The sequence below is a fragment of the Cydia fagiglandana genome, chromosome 7 (genome assembly GCF_963556715.1).
Source record: "Cydia fagiglandana chromosome 7, ilCydFagi1.1, whole genome shotgun sequence".
Classification (NCBI taxonomy): domain Eukaryota; kingdom Metazoa; phylum Arthropoda; class Insecta; order Lepidoptera; family Tortricidae; genus Cydia; species Cydia fagiglandana.
Genome location: NC_085938.1, coordinates 11,011,110 through 11,038,258, shown reverse-complemented (window position 1 = coordinate 11,038,258; position 27,149 = coordinate 11,011,110). Strand labels below are relative to the sequence as shown.

Here is a 27,149-nt window from a genome sequence, read left to right as displayed (position 1 = left end):
AGTTTGCCGGACGATATCAGCCTGTCAGTTATTCGGAGCTGTAAAATTTTGCGTTTAACTAACAGGCTGATATCGTCCGGCGAACTGGTAATCAGTGGGCTCCTTTATATCTAATATTTACCAAATTTATTCAAGTACTAGTGTTGTACAGAACCTGATACGAAAGCGGCTAGGCAGCTGTCCCCGTGAAAGAAATTCACTGCCAAATGAAATCGTTTATCTTCAAACGGAATAACGCATGATGGCTGCCATTCGGCATGCAGATTACTCTTTTTCGGTGGATTTATCTCCTCTGCGGGTAAATGGAGACATATCAGTGGTAGTTAGAGACGCCGAAGTTATCATATTGATTTATAGTTCTGGATTGAGTATCTAGGAGTATCTATCTTGAGTATCTATCTGGATTGAGTAGTTATCTTTGTATGTGTAAATATCCAAAAAAGGAGCTGATAGTATCCTAAAGCACAGTAGTTCGAGGTAGTTATTTTCGGGTTAAAGAATTTTTTATTTTCTCAAAAAGAAATTTACATTTCACTTATATGAGAAACATTTTTATATAACATTTGATGAATAGGTACAAATTCATATTATTTATACATTGCGTAGATAAAGTATTAAAATTTTACAATATTTAATGTTTGCTTCGACAAACATGCATTATTATAATACGATAATTGAAAGCAATATTTTACTTTCTAAATTAATTAATAATAGATGGAGCAAAAAAATTGCGAATAAGCGAGTGTCGCCTATGTCCTGTAGCCTCCTTTTATTCAGCATCCCAAACTTTTTGTGCTCGTCACAATCCTCACGATAAAACAGGTTTTATACTCAGAATAAAGTGCAAAGTCTATCGCAAATTCACAAAAATTAAAGCCCCCAAGCCACAAGTTCTCCGTATCTATAAAACTTGTGAAGACATAAAATAATTTTAGCCCACTTACAGCAAAAATAACTGGGTGCACCAGGCTTGCATAACAAGTCTGTGGTATCATTTTCTAGCGGTGTAGAACAGCCCTCGAGGCGCTCTCAAAGCGAGTGGCACTCGTATCGCGGACACGGACACCCCGGGCTCCTAACCGGTCACGCCCTCCTTCTAAAACCTTGGCGATATACCGGTCTTGTTCCTTGTTATCCTGGTAGGTACTCGTACCGCGCATGCAAATTCATTATTGTTTTATCCACAAATGTTGAAGAAGAACCTGTTCTCCTATACAAAGGTTTTTTTTGTAATTTGCCTAATTAATAATAAAAAGAATTTTAAACATTCAGTGAATATTGTGTCGAGACATAGCAACCATTAATCTACATTCATACTCGTATGTGCCAGCGCGCTCCGCCGCCGCGCCGGGGCGGGCTCATTTGTCAAAATCACTGGCTTTTTGTCCGTTTCACGCTCATTTTCCACCTCATTAACTCTTAAACTGAAACAGTTAACTACAGAACCTATGAATTTGTCAGTAAAATATTTATGTTTTGTTACAGATGACGATAAAATGAAGTGAAGTCTTCTCACGTCAATACCGTAAAAGGTAAGGTGATAAAACGAAGAGGTATCAAACTGTCGTTGCTACGCGTATCCAAAAATATACGCACCTATATGTATTTTATGTTGAGCTCCGTTTGTGAGGAAAAATATACGTTTCCAAATTTTAGAAACCAGTAGCTTTACCAAATGTTACGGTATGGAGATTGGTAACTGACTTGGTATCGTTTTATGTTAGTCGGGGATCGTAAACTGGAAAGTTATTGATGATAGCATGATATAATTCCCGTTTTATTGCTCGATTTCGACGTCAGTTAAAATGTATTCGAATTAATGATATTATTCAATTACAAAATAACATTAGTTACCTTTTAACTTTAATTACAATTGCTTGGAGTAATGTTATGGATTAAATAACTATGCATGTTAAGTGAACCAAGATGAACCCCGGCTTGTTTTGATATGAGACCACGGTGGTCGTGACAATAAAACTAGACCAGCTAAGGGGTTGTGCACAAATCACGTGAGGTATTTTCCGCTACTTTTTGACGTTATTTAAACGTTATTTAAACCTGGAACAATGAATACATTTTCAATAACTTTTTGTAATTTCATTTCATTGTTTGCTGTGTGGGTCATATACAGGATGCATCAGAATGGCTAAAAAATAAGTGCATTCCCGTCGCCAGGGAGGTTTTGGGATTATACTAAGCAACTTTTATTACGGGACCAACACCGAAATCGAGAAAAAAAATTAACCCCCCATAGAAATTAGAGCAGCTAAAATGTATGAAACAGCCAAATTTTTTTTCGTGATTTCGAGGTTAGCCCCATAGTAAAAGTTGCTCAGTATATCCCAAAATCTCACTGGCAACGGGAATGCATTTATTTTTTAGCCACCCTGTGTATGTAATTATGTATATGTATATAAATTAGATCATACAATTTTCAATTTTGGCTGCATAATCTCATACATATTAACAAATTGCTAAATACCTTGGTCCAGTCCGTAACTTTAATGAACGCGTAAATTGTACTCAAGATAGATTCATTCAATGTCAAATTTTATTTATATTTATCATGTTAATTAATGTTATTTCATAAGTTTACGCCTAACGCCGTAAAACATATCTGTGAGTATAAAGAGTATATCGAGTATCGACTTATCTAGTCGTAAAGTTTGAGCCGTATTTTTTCAGGATCCCTCCTCTACCTAAACCTACGTCTACTAATCTGTTATTCTTAACGCTTCGCTTAAGCTTTTAAAATATAAGACTAGATAAGAGGTCATCATAGGTGTATAGTTTTTTACACCCTTTTAACACATTCACTGCCAAGAAGACGTGTGTGTTCATTTTGTACTGGAAACGGGGCGCCTGGCACCGAAAGTGTTGGTTACACACCTAAAGGGTGCTATAACCAGAACTTTATTTAGTTTAGGCCTTTGTTTTCCGTTCGCATTAGTACTGCAACAAGAATACCAACCACTTTCGGCGGGCTTCACAAACATTTTGAACTTATGCTTAGTCTGATTGACGTCTTCTTTATCACGTTTTGCAGCCTGGCTTGGTTGATAATAAATAACTATAAGGCCTTAGATACGATTATATTTTTAAGTGACGAAACGCAATAATATATCTAATATCATTTGTTTCTCACTATTAATTAAATTATCTTTTTAATTACTAGTGAAGTTGATACCTAAAATCTAAAATTAGCTCCTCTTTACTGCCACATGTGTTTAAGAGTAGGTACGACTCTTGCTGTTCACCTAGCCTGGCACGCTGCTTGATACCTACACGTAATTAACTACTATACTACCTGTATATATTTAATAATTGTTGTTACGTTAGTTACCTCAATATTTTATAGAGAAACATGCACACCTCCAATAGAAGCAAGATCCGAAAACAAATAAATTGAAAACGGGTCGTAAATTTATGGCCGGTATAAATGGCAAATAGTAGACGGAATGTAATGACCGGGAGGGATCGGACCGATTCCTGGATTTAATTGATAGCACCATTAACGCGGTGTCTGTGCTTTGAGACCTGTTTTATTGCTGTTTCACGGTGCTCTCTGTACCGGTGGTTATCACCGCAACGGTAACAATCACTGTTGGCTTCGATTTATTAAGGATCGTTGACGGCTGAAGCAAGAGTTGTCTATAACCCTGCTTTGAGAACTAGTTATTTTATTACCGTTTCACGGTGTTCTTTGGACCAGATGTAGTTACCAGTTATCACAGCAATGATAACAGTCACTGTTGGCTTCTATTTATTAAGGAGCGTTGAAGCAAGAATTGGCATATAATCCTTTGTGCTTTGAGACCAGTTTTATTGCCATTTCACGGTACTATTTGTGCCGGAGGCCATCAACGCAACGGTAGCAGCCACGTTGGCTTTGATATTTAAGGAGCGTTGTAGCCAGAGTGTCAACTACAATACCCGTTTGTGATTTGTGACCTGACATGTTGGTTGCTATTGATCTTGATCCAACATTGCTCTCACCTCTTGATGCAATTAGGCTCAAGAGGAGGATTGTTGGATTGGGTAAGACAATCTTCTTGGCACAACAAACTGATGTCGAAAACCAAAACATCGCTTTACCATTGGTTGCAGTAAGAAGGGAAAGTCTTATACCTTCGCATCCGTATGCAAGCACGTACAATGTTTCAAATGTTGTAAAAGTAGAATATGTTTCTTATCATTATTTGTAAGAAGTTAGAAACTTGGTCACCCTATACCAAAGTTTTCCTCCCTCAGATGGGGGACCAGTTGCTTCTACTCGTACCAGTTAATCCACCCGACCTTTGACTTTATTGTTTTTGCTCGTCTCATATCTCTAAGGCCTCTATTGGTATGCAGGAGGATTAATATACAATGATGGATGACCCAGGTAAAACTTATGCAACTTACTTATAGCAATGTATACTTTTCCACATTTATTTGGGAATCAAGAGCATGTGACGATGGCTCTTAAGCGTTGCTATTGTTATTTCAATATACGTTATACATTCTAACACATTTAAATTGCATACTCACGTAAACTGATATGGCAACATACATCGCACATAGGATATCGATGTCTCTTAAGTATTTTGTGTAAAATCAAAATAGATATTCGTTAATAGATTTATGCAGGGCCTATTTTTGTGACTGCGAAACAACGCTCTATTTTATCCTCCATATTCCGTTTATTATTTTTTTCGAGGTGACAGCTTTTTATACAATAAAACCTAAATATTTGAATACAAAGGAAAATGTGACGCGGGAGTTATAAATCTTAGTCAACAGTAAAATGAGGTGACTGTACAATACTGCGGACGGTCTAATTCTCCGTTATAAAGGTAAGCCCCTCAAGGAAAAGCCCTTATTAAGCATTACAAGTTATTTATGTATTCAAGGAGCAACGGCTATTTTAGTCATAAATAACACTTAGGACTTACTGACAATTTCTTTTTAAATAGGTAGTTATATTTTAACCGACTCCTCTTTATTCAACGATGTTTAGTGTTAGAATAATAACATTAATTTAGTCAAAGTAAACTAGCGAAAAACCTTAATAATATAATTTTCCAAACCCATTAAATTGTACTATAATCCCGCAGCATTTAATCAGAGTGGTAATTAATTATGCACTGTCAACATTGTTTAAATCGGGAGGTGTGAAACGGTCCTCGCCCCGAAACACCTGAAATCCGGAAAAGTGAGGGAAAAGGTAAATTGGAAAACCGTTAAATTGTTAAAACCGGTAAATTTGAGCGTGCCATAACACCTACGCTATAAATTACTCGAACGAGATCACTTGTGATTTTACTTGGTTTTAAATTCTATAATCGCCCGGTATTTATTGGCAGCCATGGCAGTGAACTACTACTACCTGTGGGTGTGAAATTTGAGATCAAATTCGTCGTCGTCTCTGGAAATCTATTCAGTAGGTTATACGTAAATGAAAAAATTAACCTTTCTGAGATTTTTATTTAGGTAAGTACTTAGCAAAAGGGGTATTTTGGTAAGGTGTTCTCGTAAGTACTTACTCGTATTATTCAGTAAAAAAGTATTCTTGCAGTGAAAAGCTCTTTGAGTTTGATGTTATAGGTAGGCGATAGCGGGGTTCTACTATTTATGTAGATTTCCTATAGCTCTTAATTGTAGCTGAGTTTTTAAATAGTATTACGCGACACAAGGCGGCTCTCTAAGCAAAAGGGGTATTTTGGTAAGGTGTTCTCGTAAGTACTTACTCGTATTATTCAGTAAAAAAGTATTCTTGCAGTGAAAAGCTCTTTGAGTTTGATGTTATAGGTAGGCGATAGCGGGGTTCTACTATGTATGTAGATTTCCTATAGCTCTTAATTGTAGCTGAGTTTTTAATAGTACATTACTACAGAGGCCGGGACGAAAGGGGTTGCCGGCCGAAGACATATAGACGGCCGAGCGAAGCGAGGCCGGAAGGTCTGAGCGCGGGCAACCCCATTTCCCGCCGAGGTATGTATAGTGCTTTTCTCAAACATGCAATGAAATAAATAAAATAAAAAATCCACGAAACCCAAGTTTTATTTATAGAAAAAACTAAAAGTAAACTACACCCAAAATATAACCAACACGTACCTATATCATTATCACGCGTATGTTTTACACGAGTCGTGTATTTTTACTACCCGTATATTTTCATGTATCTTTGATTTTTTCGCCTTGTATCCGTCTCACTGTCGTTTTCGTCACATAAGTTTACATAGTCTTTCATGTTGATATCATGTTTCACATACATCGTTGCTTTATGCATGGAGTAAATAAGTATAATTCCCACAGTGTTGACGAATTTGTAGTTACATTCATTTAAAATATGCCACAAAACTGTTTCTAATAAACTGTAAGCCATTTTTCTTAGTTTTCCAAATAATAAAATTGCCATAAGCAACCATATACATACTTCGTCTTTGACTTGGCGGCAGAGGCAGCAAGTTATTTAAAATCAATCTGCTTACGCTGCCAATTCCAACACCTACGATTACAATTAATATTAATTTCATTATTTCGTCGGAACTCATATTTAAGTCAAAAAATCAACAACGCACCATAAATCCAATAAAACAGAATGAATATTTTTCAACTTTACCTCCATAACAATTTAAAAAATATAACTACGCGTGTTTGAGTAGACCTTTTTACCGCTAACGTTTAGATGAAATATTTTAAATGTTTTTATTTGTGTAGTTAAATTTATAATTTAAAATTATAAAATTTTATAATGTATTATTTATTAAGTTCATGTTGATTTTATACGAATAAAACTGCAAATTATAGCAAACATTGTTTTTTGTTTTTTTTTTTATAGGCGTAGTGGCAGAGTGTCATTACGAACCATAAAGCAAATACTGCCTCTAGTTTTTTTTAATGGATGAATGCCACGATGCTGTGTCACAAATATCTGTGAAATGAAAATTAAAAAAGAGGACTTTGCCGGCCTAGGCCTGCAAGATGTGTATGAAATTCCATTAACGACCTTTTGTCCTAGCCGCACCTGAAACGTCATACTTCGCAGCCTATTATAAGGAACATAACATCAATATTTCATTGCATGTTTGAGAAAATAGTATTACGCGACACAAGGCGGCTCTCTAATATATCTCGCTAATTTTAATTAAATCCTGGTTTATTATGTTTACATAATTATAAACGAAGAGTATTTAATCATTTTGCTACATACTGGCGGCTTTAAAATTGGGTTTAAACGTTAAATCCAGCTTTAGTTTGCTTGTTTAGGATCGTCGGTTATTAGAGGGATCTCTTGTTGTTTCGCTGTTGTGTTTGCTATTATACGTTTATGGAACAATTTCGTATAGCCAAATGGCCGTAAAAGTTTATGTTTGTTTGATAACATCAATATTATCTCTTTTGCCTAATCTGATTTGTTTCAAAATTTATAATGTTGCCTTTGCACACTTGGCAACGATGATAATCATGTATATAATCTTTTTACATTTGCCATATACTTACTTTTAAGATCCATGAAACGGATTTTGCGTTTTATGACGAATTAATTAGAATGTTTCTCACTTTCGAGTTGGTTTTTAGTTGTACAACTATATTCCCATAGCTTTCAGGGCAAATTATACTTTAAAATTGTATTAGTCCAGTGCATTTTTTATCAAAATAGACTAAAATCGATTTTGGACCGATGGCTCCAACTCTTAAGTCCACATCGTAAATATTTACCGCAGACTGCATGGACGAAATAATTACCCGCACCGAAGTGCGCCACCTGATCTCAACGGCCGTCTGAAACAAAAACAAAAGTGTTTCAGCCAACTCAGACACAGCCGTTACGATATTTCTAAGCGATTTAGCTGACGCCTTCGACGTCTGCTTCTGGCCGAGGGTTCTTGTTGTATGCGCGAGTACTGACGAGTTAAGTCCCCACACAGGAACCAGTATAACAAACCCAGATCCGCAACATTTTCTGACCAATAGGCGAGCGCTCTTACACTGGTTACATCGAGAGATCAACTCTCCTCTTTTCGGCTATCAATACTTAAGAATAGCACTCTGTATTAGCATCGCTCGACGAGCAAAGTCGAATGTTGATCGAGGAAAGCCAGTATAATAATGACCTCACCTCTTCTGATAACCATCAGTAAACAGAGATCATGCTTATTAGTACGCCGTAGACGACCACTCGCCTTTGATCGGCACCTACTCGCAACAACCCTGCTTATTATGCACCATAACTCGCTCCCCCCGGCGTTGTTTCGAATACTATGCTATTACATTGTTTGCCTATTTACCGACCATTTTTAGACTGATTCTAGTGTATAATTTTTGTTAGAAAATGCTACTACAAGACGGACTAATAAAATTTATTAATATAATGAAATGTATTTCCCGTCACATCATTAGTATGCTTGAATTTGGCTTTGCTCGAGAATGTTGAGCTACACTTAATTTACCTATGTTGTCTGGTGTATTTATTGTATGATAAGTCTTGCTCCCAGATATTAAATTACTAAATTAGGAAGTTGACATGCAATATTTCTTAAGCAGTGACCTAAGGTTAGCTTATAAATTCTATTCAAAATAGAGACCATAAATAGACAGATATCATAATTAATCCAAGAAGTGTGAAGGTTCTAGAGACTAAATAATATCTTGTAAGTAGAAATATAAAAAAATAGGTATACAGAGATATAGGATACCACTAGGATACGCATCAAAAACATAACCCGATCCTCACGTGTCATAAATACTGGTTGGTTGGAAAACTATAAGATGCGCTCGGTATGTCCTGGGCACAAAACGCTCTTTATGGACTCCATTACATGACAAGATATGGCATTAATGTTTTTGCTCCTCCAGTGATATGAAATGTAGTAAATTAACGTTATGACTGTCGACTATTATGTTGAATATGAAATGGAACTGTTTTACTGCTCCATGAAACAGTAATAACGTCAGCGTTCGCATTGTCATGAATTTAGAAGTGCCTTGAATATATGCGCAGCTCTTACTGAATCTGCTATATAACTCATTAACTTTGTATATATTACAATTTCACAATTTCGTTTAAATATTTACTGAAGTATTTTTTTTCACTTGATTACATTTTAATGGGCTTGTTTGGTATGTTAGAGGTTGGTAGGTTTGGTATGTTTGGTAGGTGTGGACTTGTCAGATGAAATAGAAATTTATATCACATATTGCGCGACAACAGCTCGAGCTCTTAGTCGTAACTACTAATTTATTATTTGTACTATTACCTACATAAACTTTTGTCTGTTAGAAACCGAAGCTGTTATGCACATTTTTCTAGTTAAATACAAAGTCTGTTGTTTCAGGATGGGGAGCGAGACCGTTAGCTGGGCGAGGCGGCGGGGCTGTAGGTGAGCGGAGCTACGATGGCAAACTGGCGGACGTTGGTCGTGCTGGCCGCGCTGCTGGTCGCCGCGCGCGCCTATCTCGTGCTCGTGCCCGACACCGCGCCCGCCGGTCACGCGGTCCTCGACGCCGCCGTCTACAAGCTCGGCTCCGAACGCGTCTACACCATCGACGTCCACCGCACCGCCAACTTCGTTCACCACGTGCTCCGCGTCAACCGCACTACCGGCCTCGTCACGCTCCGCAAGAGGCTGCGGTGCGATGGCGTCCTCTACCCTAATCTCTTCACTTTCTACGTCGACTCCACTTCGGAAAGAATCCGCGACATCGACTACTACAGTTTGCCTGTCAGAATCCTTGTCACAGGCGAGGACTGTAGTCGACGGCATGCAGAACTGTACGATATCGATTTCGATCGTGTCTACGATCAGAGTGACTCCGCTTTGCAGTACGATGATGAGACCGTTACGAGAGATAAAAGGGCAGCGCCTTATCCAGATAATATAGATTGGAGGTTACTAGAAGGCGAGGAGTTGATATCTAGTCAATACAATGTTTTATCGACGGCCTATCCGTGGTCGAACGTGATGTTCGAGGACTTTGCTAGTAGAAATAAAAGTAGAAAAAAAAGATCTCAGTCCATAGTACCATTCGACATGGCCATAGATGTTAAAATAGCTGAAGCCAAACAGTGGATATCGGAAACGTACGCCAGCTTCGCTATACCGACTACGGACCGATGGCAAGGTATATGCCTCAAGAGGTCGCAATTCGTGAATTCGCTAACGGCGTTCTTGCCGCGGACGGTGCAGAAAATGTGCAAAGTTCAGTTCTTGGACGTGAGTGACCCCAGGTTTGTGATCGAGAATAGCCAGGGGGATCTGGTGGCGCGTAACGACGAGTGTATAATGGAGCCTATGTGGAAAGTTTCTGTGCTGTTTACGTTTAACTGTGACAGGACAAACATTGTGGATTCGGACCATAGGCTGAAGATAGTGTACCACCACCAGGAGTTGAATGATACTGATATCGCGAGGAGAGTGAAGAGAGAGCTGCGGAACCAGTCGCCGTATTTCGAGCAGGCTCTGTACGTGGCCTCGGTGGCCGAGGAGCAGCCGACAGGCGTCGTCGTCACCACTGTGAGAGCAAGGTGAGTCCATCACTCTATCGCTTTAATTTCAAATAATCTGCAGTAGGTATTTTATAAAAATATTGTACAGTACGACAACTAAAGTAGGTTCAAATCCTGCTGAACTCTTTGTTTTGTTATGTTCCACTATTTTTGCAAGTAAATAGTATATCCAAGGCTTGACATCAAATTAAGTGTGATCGGATCTAAGATGCGAAAAATAATGACGATAAATAAAACCATGTCAACGCTCGGAACTCGGTAGAGTTCCATGTTTTACAACAAAACATTTTTTACACGATATTTCACTCTACTACGCTAGACTATTTTTATAATCGCGTCAAGTGAGTCACTCTTATAGCGACCCACATACTAGCGGTAAGTGGCTCCGTTGTGACTTTTGTTATAAAATTCACCGGGCATATTCGAGCCTAACGAAGCCAAAAGTACTGAAAGCCATTCAGGAAATTTCAACTAAAAATGTATCCCAGCAGAACAATTTTGTATGCCGGAATTACTCCCCTAGTAACGGTTTCTGCGGCTTACCGTTTCGACAACTTTCATTTAACAAAATTAAAGGAAGTCGTTCCTATTTAACTTGTGCATGTATATACATGTATATACACAGGTGTGGTTTCTCAGTAACCACATGTGAGATAGCGTTAGCCCGTGAATGAGGATCCCTATTAAGTCGGAACCACGTCGGAACAAAACACCAACTGTAAGTAGCAGCACCAGTTGTAATCTGATTAGAAATCTTACTATAAACGTTATATTCTTAAATGGCATATCTATATCGTCTGTTCGTCGTTAAATTTCGTTTATCAGTAAGTGAAATCTTTAGGAGCCGATTCCAATTAACATATTTAATGTAATTCGACGTTTCGGATGTCTCGTGAGTTCAAAGCTCGTTATCGTTATTTTTTCGAAGTAGATGAAAATATAAATATTTAAACGCGTACTTAAAAATCTGTTTTTGAGTGATACTACGACGTGGAAAAAAATAAGGATCAGTACGAATCTACTTAACTTAATCTGTTTATTTTGTAAGTGAAATCCGCGAATTAGCAATACTATTTAGAAATTACTAAGAGCTTCGCGCTTTATTTCGAGTGTGGTTATCGCTTAGGTTTATCGGAGTGGCGCTGTTGAATATTCAATGTTTTGCGTTATGTGAGACTGTTTAAGTACCCAAAAGACAACTGATTATTTTACAAATTAAATAGTTTACAGGAAAATGTCCTACTAAACAGATACCTACTTCTAATAGAATATAGATCGAGCACAAAATTATGGACGAATCAAATAAAATCACTATTAAATTTATTCTCAAGTTGTGAACTTACGCCATTTTTAACCGACTTCCAAATCTCAAAGAAGGAGGTTCTCAATTCGGTTGTATGTTTTTTTTTATTTATTTTTTTTATTTTTTTTTTTTTTTATGTTTGTTACTCCATAACTCCGTCATTACTGGACCGATTTTGAAAATTCTTTTTTTGATTGAATGTATATGCATACAGATTGGTCCCGTTTTTGTCAAAATCCAGTTCTGATGATGGGATCCATGAGGAATCGAGGGAACTCCTCAAATCTTAAAGGCATACACATAGTGATTTTTGGTTTTTTATCAACGAATCAAGCATATACATCCAAAAAAGTGACATTTGATGAAGTGGAACTGCTGATGATGATCAGAACGGAACTCTTCAACGACGCATAGTTCACGGTTGGCGATTTGTCCTCTTCGTTATGTTTGTTAAGCAAGTTAAAATTTTAAGCCACATTTTTGTCAAGCTCGAGTTCTGATGATGGGATCCATGAGGAATCAAGGGAACTCCTCAAATCTTAAAGGCATGCGTATAGAGATTTTTGTATTTACATCAGAAAATCAAGCATTTTCATTAAAAACTGTTGCATTTGATGAAGTGGAACTGCTGATGATGATCAGAACAGAACTCTTCAACGACGCATAGTTCACGGTTGGCGATTTGTCCTCGTCGTTATGTTTATTAAGCAAGTTAAGTTTTTAAGCCACATTTTTGTCAAGCTCGAGTTCTGATGATGGGATCCATGAGGAATCAAGGGAACTCCTCAAATCTTAAAGGCATGCGTATAGAGATTTTTGTATTTACATCAGAAAATCAAGCATTTTCATTAAAAACTGTTGCATTTGATGAAGTGGAACTGCTGATGATGATCAGAACAGAACTCTTCAACGACGCATAGTTCACGTTTGGCGATTTTTCCTTTTCGTTATGTTCGTTAAGCAAGTTAAGTTTTTAAGCCACATTTTTGTCAAGCTCGAGTTCTGATGATGGGATCCATAAGGAATCGAGGGAACTCCTCAAATATTAAAGGCATACGTATAGATTTTTTTGTATTGTCATCATAAAATCAAGCATTTACATTCAAAACTGTCGCATTTGATGAAGTGGAACTGCTGATGATGACCAGAACAGAACTCTTCAATGACGCATGGTACACGTTTGTTGATTACGAATTTCGATTTTGACTTGGACTGGGACCCGGACTCGGACTCATATTCGGATCCGGTTCGGACCCGGACCTGGACTCGGATCCGGATTCGGACCCGGACTCGGAACCGGACTCGGACCCGGACTCGGATCCGGACTCGGACCCGGTCTCGGACCCGGACACGGACCTGGACTCTGACCCGGACTCGGACCCGGACCTTGACCCAGAAAACCACTATGATACCTTAACTAAATAAACAACTATGATTACCTACCATAAAATTAATGTAGGTATAAAGTACGATGATGCCAATCTTACTAGCCCCTCCCGCTTAAACCCCCGTACACCGCACGGCATGCGCCATTAAGTGGGTTAGGTTAGGTTTGAACTGCGATCCTCACAGAACCGAACAAGGATTAGGTTAGGTTAGAACTGCGAGCCTTACAGAAATGAAATGCTACTTGAAAAGTGGGTTTGATTAGGTTCGAACTGAGGAGTGGGTTAGGTTAGGCTAGAACTACGACCCTCATGGCTCCTCTTCACGGTGGGCCAACGCCGGCCACTCCAAGGGACGCATTTATGCGTTAGAGGGAGCAAGTGATAGTGCATGGCTGCGTCCCTTGGAGTGGCCGGCGTTGGCCCATCCTGTAGAGGAGCCATTATACAGAAGCGAAATGCTAGTAAAAAAGTGGGTGGTTTTACCTCCTTTTCTACATAGTGTACCATCTACAATAATCTTTTATCGGCCCCCATGGAAGTCGGTTTTTTTTTCTTAAAAATTATGTCTTTAAAATTGTTTCTGTTTTTTGGGCATTTTCTTTACATATAAATATAACCACCGTATAGACACAAAAAATACTACATGTACCTTTGAAGAAGTCATCGTGGTAACAAAATATACCCTTACATTATTTATGTAACCTGTTAATCAACCAAAGGTCTACTAAATAAAAGGGCCCGTAATAAACCATCTGTCTTAATTGTGCAGGGGTTCATTGAGCTTTTATGAACTCGTCTGTTTTACGTCCTAGCCAGCCGGGGCCGGCAGACAATGCCTCATTCACAGACATATATCAACGACATAATAATGTCATCATTACAAATGTATAAATAATACATAATTTGATGAATACTATGGGACAATCTTGCACAAATCGACGGACAGCCGTATTCGACCAATGAGATACGTCAAATACTAGATATTGAAACGATATGGATTAGATATGTCAGTGTCAAACAAGTGTCATAAGTGACGTTTTTGTTTGAAGAAATGTCAATTTTGACACTTGTTTGACACTGACATATCTAATCCATATCGTTTCAATATCTAGTATTGCCGTATCTCATTGTTCAAATACGGCTGGTAGTCTCATTCCCATTCCAATAAGGCTGTTGTGGGTAATGTGATAAAACTACACTGTTGCCAATACTGTAGGTATACAACAAACTGTGAGTCAAATTCGAACCCATGAGTCCCATGACCCTTTTAACGGACGGACGGGTGGACACGGTTACTAACCAACTAAGTATTTAAGTACGTAATAGGCAACTACAACTTACGACTGTTTAATGCTAACGTTGATACAAGAAAAGCCAGTTAGACAAGATATGAAAGGAATAAATATCGAGAGTTTATAACAGAGTTTGATCTTTGACATGTTATAGGGTGCATGATAAATAAATAAATATTATAGGACAATTTTAAACATTTTAACCTAGTCCCACAGTAAGCTCAATAAGGCTCGTGTTGTGGGTACTAGACGACGATATATATAATATACACATATATAATACTTATATACATAGAAAACATCCATAACTCAGGAACAAATACCTATTTGTGATGAACACACAAATAAATGCCCTTACCAGGATTCGAACCCGGGACCTCCTGCTTCGTAGGCAGGGTCACTACCGACTAGGCTAGGAGGCCGTGAAATGATCTACTTAGCAATATTATATGTCTGTGGCTTCAACGACTACGGTAAAGCAATTTATACAGATGACTACGTGGTTTTTGTCCGCGTTACGTCGTATAATGATACTGTTAGCCTGTGGGACGCATTCTTTGCGCGTTAACAACTTTCTGATATTGTGCGGAGATATAATGTGAACATTATCATATCAAGTGTATTGTTACATGTGAAAATAATATGTAGATAGGTAATAACCGGAAAAATAAAATAATAAAATAAAATTATAGATAACCGGAAGCATTGAAGAATGTTGCAGGAAAATTTGATTAACATATTTAGGGCAGGCTGCCTGCCTCATGTTATGTCCTGCCCATTGCAGGCACACTGAAAAGAAACACAAAGTAGCTTTTTGGTTTTACAAAAAATAATGAAATCAATAAGCAATATTATGCATTTTCTGTCACTTGTGCTGTGGTGATATATCCCTAAGATATGACTATAGGAAACTTGTAAGATGCTCGTAGTAGTGGAAATTGCTTTCGCTTCCGATACAATAGGAAACAAAACAATTGTCTTTATTGCCTCCCATTAATAATATACAAGAAACATAAGTTACGCTACTCCCTTCCCCGTTGAAAATCTCCTCAATTTATCTCCAAACTGCATTAGTTTAAATTGGATCACAACACCAACATTTCGAACTATACGTACCAGTCACATAAGTTACTGATCCTCGATTTGTAATGCTGTCCTCCGAGATAGATGCCTTTCACGTCAATTGACTCCGTCACTGTCACATGCGTCCCTAGTCACTTCACATCAGATCTGGGGATGTTATTTCCATCTCCTATCTTACGCAGTGGCGCGTTCGTCTCAGAATAACCACCAAGAGGTGACCCGCGAGATCCGTAGTAACTGTATAAGGTAAGATTACGCTTTATTGACCTGAAGTTTGAGATTTACGAAATAATACCTATCGTTCTAAACATATTAGCATTAGCATAGGCAACTTTGGAGATTAATTTACCTCAGGTGAAGAGACACCGAGATTCCATTTACGGGTTGCAATCGGGTTATAGGTACTTAAGAATTGTATTATTTTACACACAGATAAAGAATATTGTCTGTTCCTGTATTGTGTCCTGAAAAATAAGGTTACGTGAGCCTCACCTTAAGAACAAAGTCCCCCGCCGCGTCTATCTCTATGTATGTCTGTATGTTCGCGATAAACTTAAAAACTACTGAACGGATTTTCATACGGGTTTCACCTATCAATAGAGTAATTCTTGTGGAAGGTATAGTTGTATAATTTGTTAAGGTTTTGTACTACCCCTGCGAAGCCGGGGCAGGTCCCTAGACTCCCTAGTGTAAATTATACCTAAGTATATCGGTAAATGCCCCTGTAAAGTTTTGAGCTGCGCATTGATTACACCAAAGTCCTTTCAAAATCAGAAAAATAAACAAATTTGATCGTCTATATGACCGTTATACTGGTTCGCCTGTGATCAGTAAACGTTTGGAATGACAAACCAGATTCCTTCACTCCCCATGCGCGGAAATACACTACAATCACATAAATTATTCGCGCGCCATAATCTTTATAAGTGACGTTATTGCTCTGGAGTGATTTGGAGGGGGTTGCGAACTATTATGGGAGGCGGGGCGATAATGAAGACGCACTACAGTTTTATGTACGTGGCATTGTTATTTAATAGTTTAGTCATTTAAATGGGGCTGCATTTCTCGGGGTAGGTACAAAATAAACAAAATCGTTGTATTGTGATACAGACGAAACTGTATTTTTTATCTGGCGTGTAATTTGTAACTCAAAATGCGTTTGTCTCTATTAATCACGTTGAGGCATAAATCAGTTGTTAAATTGGCATCAGTAATTTTTTTCAATTACATACTTAGCTATAAAATTGCCGCGTATACCTATAAAGCTAATATTGTTTTTAACCGACTTCCAAATCTCAAAAAAGGAGGTTATCAATTCGGTTGTATGTTTTTTTTTAATTTTTTTTATTTTTTTTTATGTTTGTTACTCCATATCTCCGTCATTACTAGATCAATTTTGAAAATTCTTTTTTTGATTGAATGTATATGCATACAGATTGGTCCCGTTTTTGTCAAAACCCAGTTCTGATGATGGGATCCATGAGGATTCGAGGGAACTCCTCAAATCTTAAAGGCATACATATAGTGATTTTTGGGTTTTTATCAACAAATCAAGCATATACACCCAAAAAAGTGACATTTGATGAAGTGGAACTGCTGATGATGATCAGAACGGAACTCTTTAACGACGCATAGTTCACGGTTGGCGATTTGTCCTCGTCGTTATGTTTGTTAAGCAAGTTAAGTTTTTAAGCCACATTTTTGTCAAGCTCGAGTTCTGATGATGGGATCCATGAGGAATCAAGGGAACTCCTCAAATCTTAAAGGCATGCGTAAAGAGATTTTTGTATTTACATAAAAAAATCAAGCATTTTCATTAAAAACTGTTGCATTTGATGAAGTGGAACTGCTGATGATGATCAGAACAGAACTCTTCAACGACGCATAGTTCACGTTTGGCGATTTTTCCTTTTCGTTATGTTCGTTAAGCAAGTTAAGTTTTTAAGCCACATTTTTGTCAAGCTCGAGTTTTGATGATGGGTCCATAAGGAATCGAGGGAACTCCTCAAATATTAAAGGCATACGTATAGATTTTTTTGTATTTTCATCATCAAGCATTTACATTAAAACCTGTCGCATTTGATGAAGTGGAACTGCTGATGATGACCAGAACAGAACTCTTCAATGACGCATGGTACACGGTTGGCGATTACGAATTTCGATTTTGACTTGGACTGGGACCCGGACTCGGACTCATACCCGGATCCGGTTCGGACCCGGACTCGGATCCGGATTCGGACCCGGACTCGGAACCGGACTCGGACCCGGACTCGGATCCAGACTCGGACCCGGACTCGGATCCGGACTCGACCCGGTCTCGGACCCGGACACGGACCCGGACTCGGACCCGGACTCGGACCCGGACTCGGACCCGGACCTTGACCCAGAAAACCACTTTGATTACCTATCATAAAATTAATGTAGGTATAAAGTACGATGATGCCAATCTTACTAGCCCCTCCCGCTTAAACCCCCGTACACCGCACGGCATGCGCCATTAAGTGGGTTAGGTTAGGTTTGAACTGCGATCCTCACAGAACCGAACAAGGATTAGTTTAGGTTAGAACTGCGAGCCTTACAGAAACGAAATGCTACTTGAAAAGTGGGTTTGATTAGGTTCGAACTGCGATCCGCACAGAACCGAACTGCTATCTGAGGAGTGGGTTAGGTTAGGCTAGAACTACGACCCTCATGGCTCCTCTTCACGATGGGCCAACGCCGGCCACTCCAAGGGACGCATTTATGCGTTAGAGGGAGCAAGTGATATTGCTATCTCATTCTACCGCATGGCTGCGTCCCTTGGAGTGGCCGGCGTTGGCCCATCCTGTAGAGGAGCCATTATACAGAAGCGAAATGCTAGTAGAAAAGTGGGTGGTTTTACCTCCTTTTCTACATAGTGTACCATCTACAATAATCTTTCATCGGCCCCCATGGAAGTCGGTTTTTTTTTCTTAAAAATTATTATGTATGAATTCCTGCAACTCTGATTTTCATGATACACTATTTAAAAAAATTATTTTAAACGCTTATTCAATAAACCGACTGTATAAATCGATTATCCGCTCAAAGCAAGCTCAAATATTATAATTGACAGTGCCGAAAATATTATTTATACCTGTTGCTAGAATCCAGATATATCCAAAATCATTCCAAAATATTGACACATGATTATCTCTCCTTCCCACATTCTGATAGATAAGAGCAAATACAACATGTGGATATTCGTCTTGGAAACAAATAGCCACGGCTAATCTTAAACTCGTGATATCTCATAACTACGGACGCCGCAACAAATGAGTCGCCATGAATACTTATTCCGACGACGATTTGTCTCGGGATAAGTCGTAAAACACATTTATTTTATTTAATCACATTATTATAAAGGCTTCTGTACAGATCGCTAAGAAGAGAGAGAGAGAGAGAGAGAGTTTAAAGTGTTATATTATACAGCATCATAATCATTCTACTTGGACATAGGTATTGATAAGTATATTATCGAAATTTGTCCGACAAGGCTTAATCACTACACCTTCTAAAACAAAGTCACCCGCCGTGTCTGTCTGTTTGTGTGTTTGTATGTTCGCGACAAAACAAAAATTAGCAATGTTATTTTGTCAGTGCATTTCCCAATGTCAGATAATGAAGTTTTATTTAAATTTCACCAGGGACCCAGAAAACAGTCCAGTGACGTACTCCATGTCCAGCCTGTTGGACTCGCGGTCGGCGGGCATGTTCACCGTGGACGCGCGCTCGGGGGTCATCACTACGCAGGCGAAGTTGGACAGGGAAAGGCTGGACGTGCACTACTTCAGGGTGGTAGCGCAGGATGACACGTTCCCGCCGAGGAGTGGCACTACAACGCTGCAGGTAACTACTCCATGTCCAGCCTGTTGGACTCGCGGTCGGCGGGCATGTTCACGGTGGACGCGCACTCGGGGGTCATCACCACGCAGGCGAAGTTGGACAGGGAAAGGCTGGACGTGCACTACTTCAGGGTGGTAGCGCAGGATGACACGTTCCCGCCGAGGAGTGGGACTACAACGCTGCAGGTAACTACTCCATGTTGAGCTTGATAGACTTGCGGTCGGCGGGCATGTTCACCGTGGACGCGCGCTCGGGGGTCATCACCACGCAGCCGAAGTTGGACAGGGAGCGGCTGGACGTGCACTACTTCAGGGTGGTAGCGCAGGATGACACGTTCCCGCCGAGGAGTGGGACTACAACGCTGCAGGTAACTACTCCATGTCCAGCCTGTTGGACTCGCGGTCGGCGGGCATGTTCACCGTGGACGCGCGCTCGGGGGTCATCACCACGCAGGCGAAGTTGGACAGGGAAAGGCTGGACGTGCACTACTTCAGGGTGGTAGCGCAGGATGACACGTTCCCGCCGAGAAGTGGGACTACTACGCTGCAGGTAACTACTCCATGTCCAGCCTGTTGGACTCGCGGTCGGCGGGCATGTTCACCGTGGACGCGCGCTGGGGGTCATCACCACGCAGGCGAAGTTGGACAGGGAAAGGCTGGACATGCACTACTTCAGGGTGGTAGCGCAGGATGACACGTTCCCGCCGAGGAGTGGGACTACAACGCTGCAGGTAACTACTCCATGTCCAGCCTGTTGGACTCGCGGTCGGCGGGCATGTTCACCGTGGACGCGCGCTCGGGGGTCATCACCACGCAGGCGAAGTTGGACAGGGAAAGGCTGGACGTGCACTACTTCAGGGTGGTAGCGCAGGATGACACGTTCCCGCCGAGGAGTGGGACTACAACGCTGCAGGTAACTACTCCATGTCCAGCCTGTTGGACTCGCGGTCGGCGGGCATGTTCACGGTGGACGCGCGCTCGGGGGTCATCACTACGCAGGCGAAGTTGGACAGGGAAAGGCTGGACGTGCACTACTTCAGGGTGGTAGCGCAGGATGACACGTTCCCGCCGAGGAGTGGGACTACAACGCTGCAGGTAACTACTCCATGTCCAGCCTGTTGGACTCGCGGTCGGCGGGCATGTTCACGGTGGACGCGCGCTCGGGGGTCATCACCACGCAGGCGAAGTTGGACAGGGAAAGGCTGGACGTGCACTACTTCAGGGTGGTAGCGCAGGATGACACGTTCCCGCCGAGGAGCGGCACTACCACGTTGCAGGTAAGATGAAGAACAGGTGAAATTTTCAAATAATGAAACGGAAACGGAAACGATACCAAACTTGACCTAGTAGCTTAAACGATACAGTTATCAAGATCAAGTTGAGAGCCCCCCCCCCCCCCCTAAAAATTTACATCAAAAATCTGGGTGGCTCCACATCTTAAATCCATCCTTGGGTCCTAAGGACCAATCCTGCTAAAGGAAATCTCTTGTTCATGCAACGCCGTGGTTGACCTTTTTTTGCTCTGAGCAAACACAACTACAGGCGCTGGCGTTACTTTGCGGAAATCCATATTAATTAAAACCGGAATATGACTTTGCTAATCCGCGAAAAGATCACGTGCTAGTCAATCAATCCGTTATACTTAAGTAGTTGGGTATTTTTTAGATGCAATTAATGTTCCCACCCTCCCACCGAAAAAATAAATACGCAAATAAATATTAAAAAACCATTACCAAAAGAACAATGCTGACACGTGTTTCGCCTCTCTACGAGGCATCCTCAGGAGATGTTAACGGTTGCAGATTAGCGAAGTAATATTTTGGTTTTATATAGGTGAAAATTTCAACTACATTCATTTATGTCTTTCATGAGATACAGCCAATTGTGTAAAGGTGTTCTTACATTTTACTAATAGTACGGTTCACGAGGCTCAGACAGGGCAGGCTTAGTAATAACTAGATCCGTTTGTCACCCTTCGTTTACAGAACCCTAAAAAGAAAGTCATCCGGTAGACATATGGAAAGATTAACTACAATGTAGCTTCCTGCCAGGACCATAAGTCTGGGTACTCAAACTTACGAGCTACGTTAATAAGTTATGTCCTGTAATTTGTGGTTAAGTGGTATCCGTAAAAATTTGTTGAGTGCATCCTAAGCGAGAGCTTTTTGACAAGTTTATTTACGCACTGGGTAGACGTACGTGTAGTACCTACAACTCACCACGTTTAACCTTTTTGTTTGGTGTTATTGTAAAGATAATAAAGTGTATTCATCCTTATTTGTCATAGCCTCCTAAGGCCCAAGGTCCTACCTATAGTACTTATTCAGTTCAGTGAAATTTAAATCATATTCGATTGGAACAGAGTTGCTTTTCCTGTGTTTAGTTCAGTTTTTGAACAACGCAAAATCAACTATATTAGGTAAATTGTAGGTTCAAATTTCTGTGGCAAATTTTGCATTGTTCATTTGTATGGCTGGGCCTTAGGAGGCTATCGTGTAAATAAACACTTATCGAAGACATTATCACACTTTTCTCTGGAATTACTCGGTAATCATCACTAAAATGTTTTTATATACTTAAAGAAACTCAAAGCTTTGAAATCAACCAAATAACCAATAAAAAATAAAATTTCTTATTAGATTTTGTTCAATAATCACAGTAACGAAAGGATCACCTCAAAAACATCTGACAATACGATGTCTAGATTTTCTATCGTTTGTTTGTTTACGTGATAAGACACGTAAGAATGAATACTTTATGTAGGTACATGTTCATATTCAAGACTAAAATATGTACGGTGCAGGGGGTATGTGTTGTAGTAATAGAGTCACACACAACATCATTTTTGCTATCTGGACATATATAGTAGTGTACCCTATGATGGGCGTGGAACCAGTAATGGGACAAAAAACCACAAATCCTGTAAAATAAGTGTCTAAAAGTAGTTTATAAACATTGCCTGTATATTATCATAAATAAGAGTCCTAGAGCTGTTTCAGTTTGAATTTTTATTAAATTTGGTTGTTTTTTAAGAAATTGGCGTCAACCCAAAAGTTGTCGTGTCACTGAAAAAAAATACCACTACGAATTCTTAACAACTTCGCTAAGAGAGGTGAGTTAATTTATTAAATTTTAATTAATTAATACTTGATGAAAACTAGAATGTGTTTTGTTAATTGCATTTACCATGAGATAAGGTATACAACATACTATGTTGTGACTCCACAGATGTAAAAAAATAGTGGTATTTGGCCCAATCCCATTATAGGAGCTGTAAAACTGCATACCTCCTATAATGGGACAATTTACATAATGATGCTTGCCATGCCATCATTTCATGTTTAAACAATACAGAAGTAAATTTAGTTACGAAATATGTCAACCAGGAGGTATGCTCGGACTTCGGATAAATTAATATCGTTTTTTAGTGTGGGTCAAATCTTGGTAGCCGAGTTTGAGCCACTTTCCCGTTTTCCGATTGAGTTGAAATTTTGTATTCGTAATTAAATATGCAAATCGGATGATAATGCAATATTATGATAACACGGACCAGATCTGATGACCTATTTCACTATTTTATACTGATAGAGCAGTGTCCATTACTGGGGGGCCCATTACTGGAGCTTTGGTGTCCATGACTGGAGAAAAATAGCATAGTTTTAATTTGTTAAGTATGTGGAAACTCATTGCAGTATCTTTGATACAACACGCCTGAAACATGAAAGACGGGTAGGACTTTCATCTTTCAATACGCTAAGCGGTATAGACCATTCACATGTATTAGGGAAATATCACAAATACTCCAAATTCCCTCTTAAATGTCCCATGACTGGTGCTGTTACTATACGGCGCTCTAGTGAATAATGTAAAACATGGAAGATATTTCGATTACTTTAAATTACTCCGCAGTCTAAATTGTACCCCTTCTGTATAGGTACTTTACGTAGAAATTATTTACTACTGAATAACCATCGTAACGATGCTAACGCACCACGCTATCATCATATATTTTTGTTTATTAACCGTATATTAATATAAAATACGGCAACATTTATATTTTATATCCATAGTTGTTAAACTAATATACTTACTATAATTCACAAAAGACAGGTATTTAAATCCCGTTAAAATTAACTAGTGTCGCGCCATTACCGAGTAAGCGAATATTCAAGTGTTTACAAGATACTAATAGGTACTAGAAGCCCATAATAACTTCCGTAAACATGCACTCCTGGTGACAGGTAATTATCCTCACTCTTATGTAAATATATAAAATCTTCACGAGATCCTTTCTAAATTCTATAAAGTCTGATAAAACATATGACTTGTATTAAATTTGATAGCCAATATTAGGTACCATGTACCATTCTCGTTTGCATCGTAAATGTTAAGCGGACATAGATTTTCTGCTGTATACTTTTAGCAATCAATTATTGATAGAAAATTCCCCTTTCGCCTTTTGCTGCGTGGAATGATGATGATTAATATTGATAAATACTATCCTATGTCCTTTCCCGGGCCTCAAAGTATATCCATTCCTAAATCGGTTCAGCGGTTTAAATGCGAAGAGGTAACAGACAGACAGACAGAGTTACTTTAGCATTTAATATTATTAGGGATTTACTACATCTGGGAAATCTGGTTTTTAGAAATATATATATCAGTTTTATTAAATTCCCTTCCCTTTTCGCAACTATTCCTCTATAAATAGAGGAAAATAAATTTTATAAATAAAAAAGTTCACCATCAAAGAACGGTAAAATGGGTGGCAATTTTAAAATGTTACTAGCCCAGTGTTTTTCCTTACTCTTTCCACTTCGTTTCATTTTTGCTCGGGTATTTTGTCCACTAGGTACATGCCACTACTAAGGTATACTTATGCCGAACCTAATCTAAGTTACTCATAAAATGGCTCATTCTTTTTTCTTTGAATTGCATCCGCAGGAACATGTGATACTTTTCTCACATATCGCTGGCTCAATATTTATTTACAAAGTTTTATGTTACATTTTCAAGATAGTTGAAATTCGGCTTAATGTCACTATGACAATGTTCAGATTTCTGTTGGATAAAAATGAAACATAGAACCCTGTAATATTGGGCCAGCCATATATATATTACTTTTATATGTTGTTATACCTATAGTAATATACTAAGGTTCCTAATTGTTGCTAGATCAACGTCCTGGACTGCAACGACCACGCGCCAGTATTCGAGATGCAGCAGTACGAGGCCTCAGTAAGAGAGGGCGCCAGTCCCGGCACCACCGTCCTCACGCTGAAAGCGGCCGATCAGGACATTGGGAAGAATGCCGAGGTAATCATCATAATTTTAAAAGCCTGGCTCTTGGTGGAGTAATCGCCATTCCGTTCTTCTCTCTGCCACTGTTTGGAACTTCTCATATTTACATCACTACATCGATTGCACGTCTCGGCCTTCTGCTGTCTCTCTTTTCTATTCTGTCTTCAATTATAGTCTTTATCAACCTAAGTATCGTGCAGTATCAGGTACCACGTGCAGATATAAAAACAATATTTATGTCGTGTTATTTAGCATTTTTTAACATATAGAAAATTGGGGTTAGAAAAGATGTTTTACCTCACAAATACCTATTATTACTAACAGTTTACCGTAGATATAACTGAAGAACAACCCATGTTTGTGCTCCAGAAAATACCTTTCTTTTTGAGCAACAACGAAAGTGGAAACCAGCAAAACAAACTGCTCTACCTTTCGCAAAGTTTTGCTTAAAATCTCATAAAATTTCCTGTTTTAGGTGGAATACTCAATAGAGTCCGTGACAGCCGATCAGTTGGACGACTCGAATGATTCCATCGAGAGTGAGCGTGCAGAAGAGGTTTTCAGGGTGGATGGCAGAAGCGGGGCACTGCTCACTAGGGCCCCGCTGGATAGGGAGAAAGTGGCGCGGTACACGGTTATAGTGAGGGCCACAGACCAGGCCAGTCCTGTGTCTGATAGGCTGTCTAGCACGTAAGTACCTATTATTGAAGGTTTTTTTTTTATGTCTTGGCTAAGAACTGAACTAAGAATGGTTTAATTTGGTATGGTTTTTAAAGGGTACTTATTAAGTTATTACAATACGCGGACTGTCTCAGTTTTTATTTTTTATTTGTATCATCAAACAAAACTAACTGCATCCAAATGACTTAATTTACTAAAATTGAGCCTTTATTTATATTGCAATATGAATAAACCTTGTTACTAATTGCAATTAAAGTATTTGGTCCCCTCCCCTCATATGTTGATAAAATCAATCATTAAACTTCGAAGCAGGTAAAGCTTGTGTCACATCCGAAACCTTACCATGACAGCCTCTATCCACACCATATGGCAATCAGTAAAAATCGCTTCTTAATATCGGGTTTCATACGCCTTCCTTCTCAGTGCAACCAAGTCGCACACCTTCCGTAGGCACAGTCAAAATTGAACCTTATATACGAACATTACGTGTTTATTTGCAGTGCGACCGTACACGTGAACATCCTGGACGACAACGACAACTATCCGCAGTTCAGTGAGAAGACTTACACTGTCACCGTGGATGAGGACATCAATGTTAGCGAGAATCCTGTTATCGCGAGGATCAAGTGAGTTTAATTGATATATTTAGTACCTTCTTATTTTTTTGAAGTGAAAACTTCTTTAGCGGCGCTGTGCACTTTTTGTGATGGGCAAAAAATGATAAACTCCCGATAGCCTAAGAAGTAAGACGCTTCGTAAGACGGACACGTGACCTGATCGAAAAACTGTTGCAATATCATTGAGTTTTCACTTCTGCCGGCACTCTCGGAGTGCAACCCGTTGTTCTTGTTTATTTATTTCGATTAGGATATATTACCTGTGTTTCGATCAGGATTCAACTATTTAGTGTTGTTTGGTTGCAAGTGGATTGCAGGAGGTTGCGTATACTTGTACCTACACCTAAAGCTACAGAGTGCTTTCGTCCGATCTTTTCCCGAGTTGTAGAGGACCGACCAGTGGTCTGCGACCACACCATAACTTGACCGCTGACTGCCACGCTAGGAACCTAGCGGCTACCACGTACCTCTTTTACACATCGAGGTCGAGACCTTTTAAAAGTGACGGCTAAACTCTTCAAGTAAATATATGATTCAGAAAATAAACAAAACACGTATATATATTTTTTTCATGAAGGAAACGACACTGTTGGCAGCACACATCATTATAATCAACACGCTCCCACTGTCGCCCACGCTACGATACGCATTTCAAAAAAGTGTCTACGTGGCTCTCGTTTACTCACATTTCACACTATATAACTCCATACTACTTATTCAATAAACTTTAATAAACATAAAATTAATAAGCTTAATTTTATTTTACTGCACCATAAAGTTTCACATTTAAGCTACACGGCAATGATTAATATAATCTAGGCTTTTAAGTAGCTTAATTTGGTTGACGGGGCGGGATACTAAAATACATGAATCATGATCATACTCGGGATCGTCATAAAGTCGTAATAAAATTACCGGTTTATGTGGTACTCATAAAGAGCTCAATTGAACCGAAGTTTATTAGGTTTATTCTCTATTGAGGTTATTTAATTACAGTTAAAGCTTCGAACTGTGATTATAACAACAAATTAAAACTCAAAAGCTAGAATTTTTAGTCTTATTTTCATGCCTAGCGAGTAAAGTTTTACCCGTCCGTGGCACGCAGAGCAATTTCGAGTTTCGTGCTTGT

At 39.3% G+C, this 27,149-nt stretch overlaps 1 protein-coding gene across 1 annotated transcript in view; it reads left to right on the top strand.

Moving 5' to 3' along the window:
* The first annotated feature begins 1,474 nt into the window (after nucleotides 1-1,474).
* LOC134665917 (protocadherin-like wing polarity protein stan) overlaps nucleotides 1,475-27,149 on the top strand; it is a 79,998-nt gene continuing 54,323 nt past the window's right edge. Inside the window, exons 1-6 of the mRNA XM_063522975.1 lie at nucleotides 1,475-1,532; nucleotides 9,321-10,510; nucleotides 19,224-19,425; nucleotides 24,597-24,737; nucleotides 25,198-25,412; nucleotides 25,904-26,029. Of these exons, the coding sequence (XP_063379045.1) occupies nucleotides 9,381-10,510; nucleotides 19,224-19,425; nucleotides 24,597-24,737; nucleotides 25,198-25,412; nucleotides 25,904-26,029 (1,814 nt within the window). The 5' untranslated portion in view covers nucleotides 1,475-1,532; nucleotides 9,321-9,380. The remainder of the gene's footprint in view (nucleotides 1,533-9,320; nucleotides 10,511-19,223; nucleotides 19,426-24,596; nucleotides 24,738-25,197; nucleotides 25,413-25,903; nucleotides 26,030-27,149) is intronic.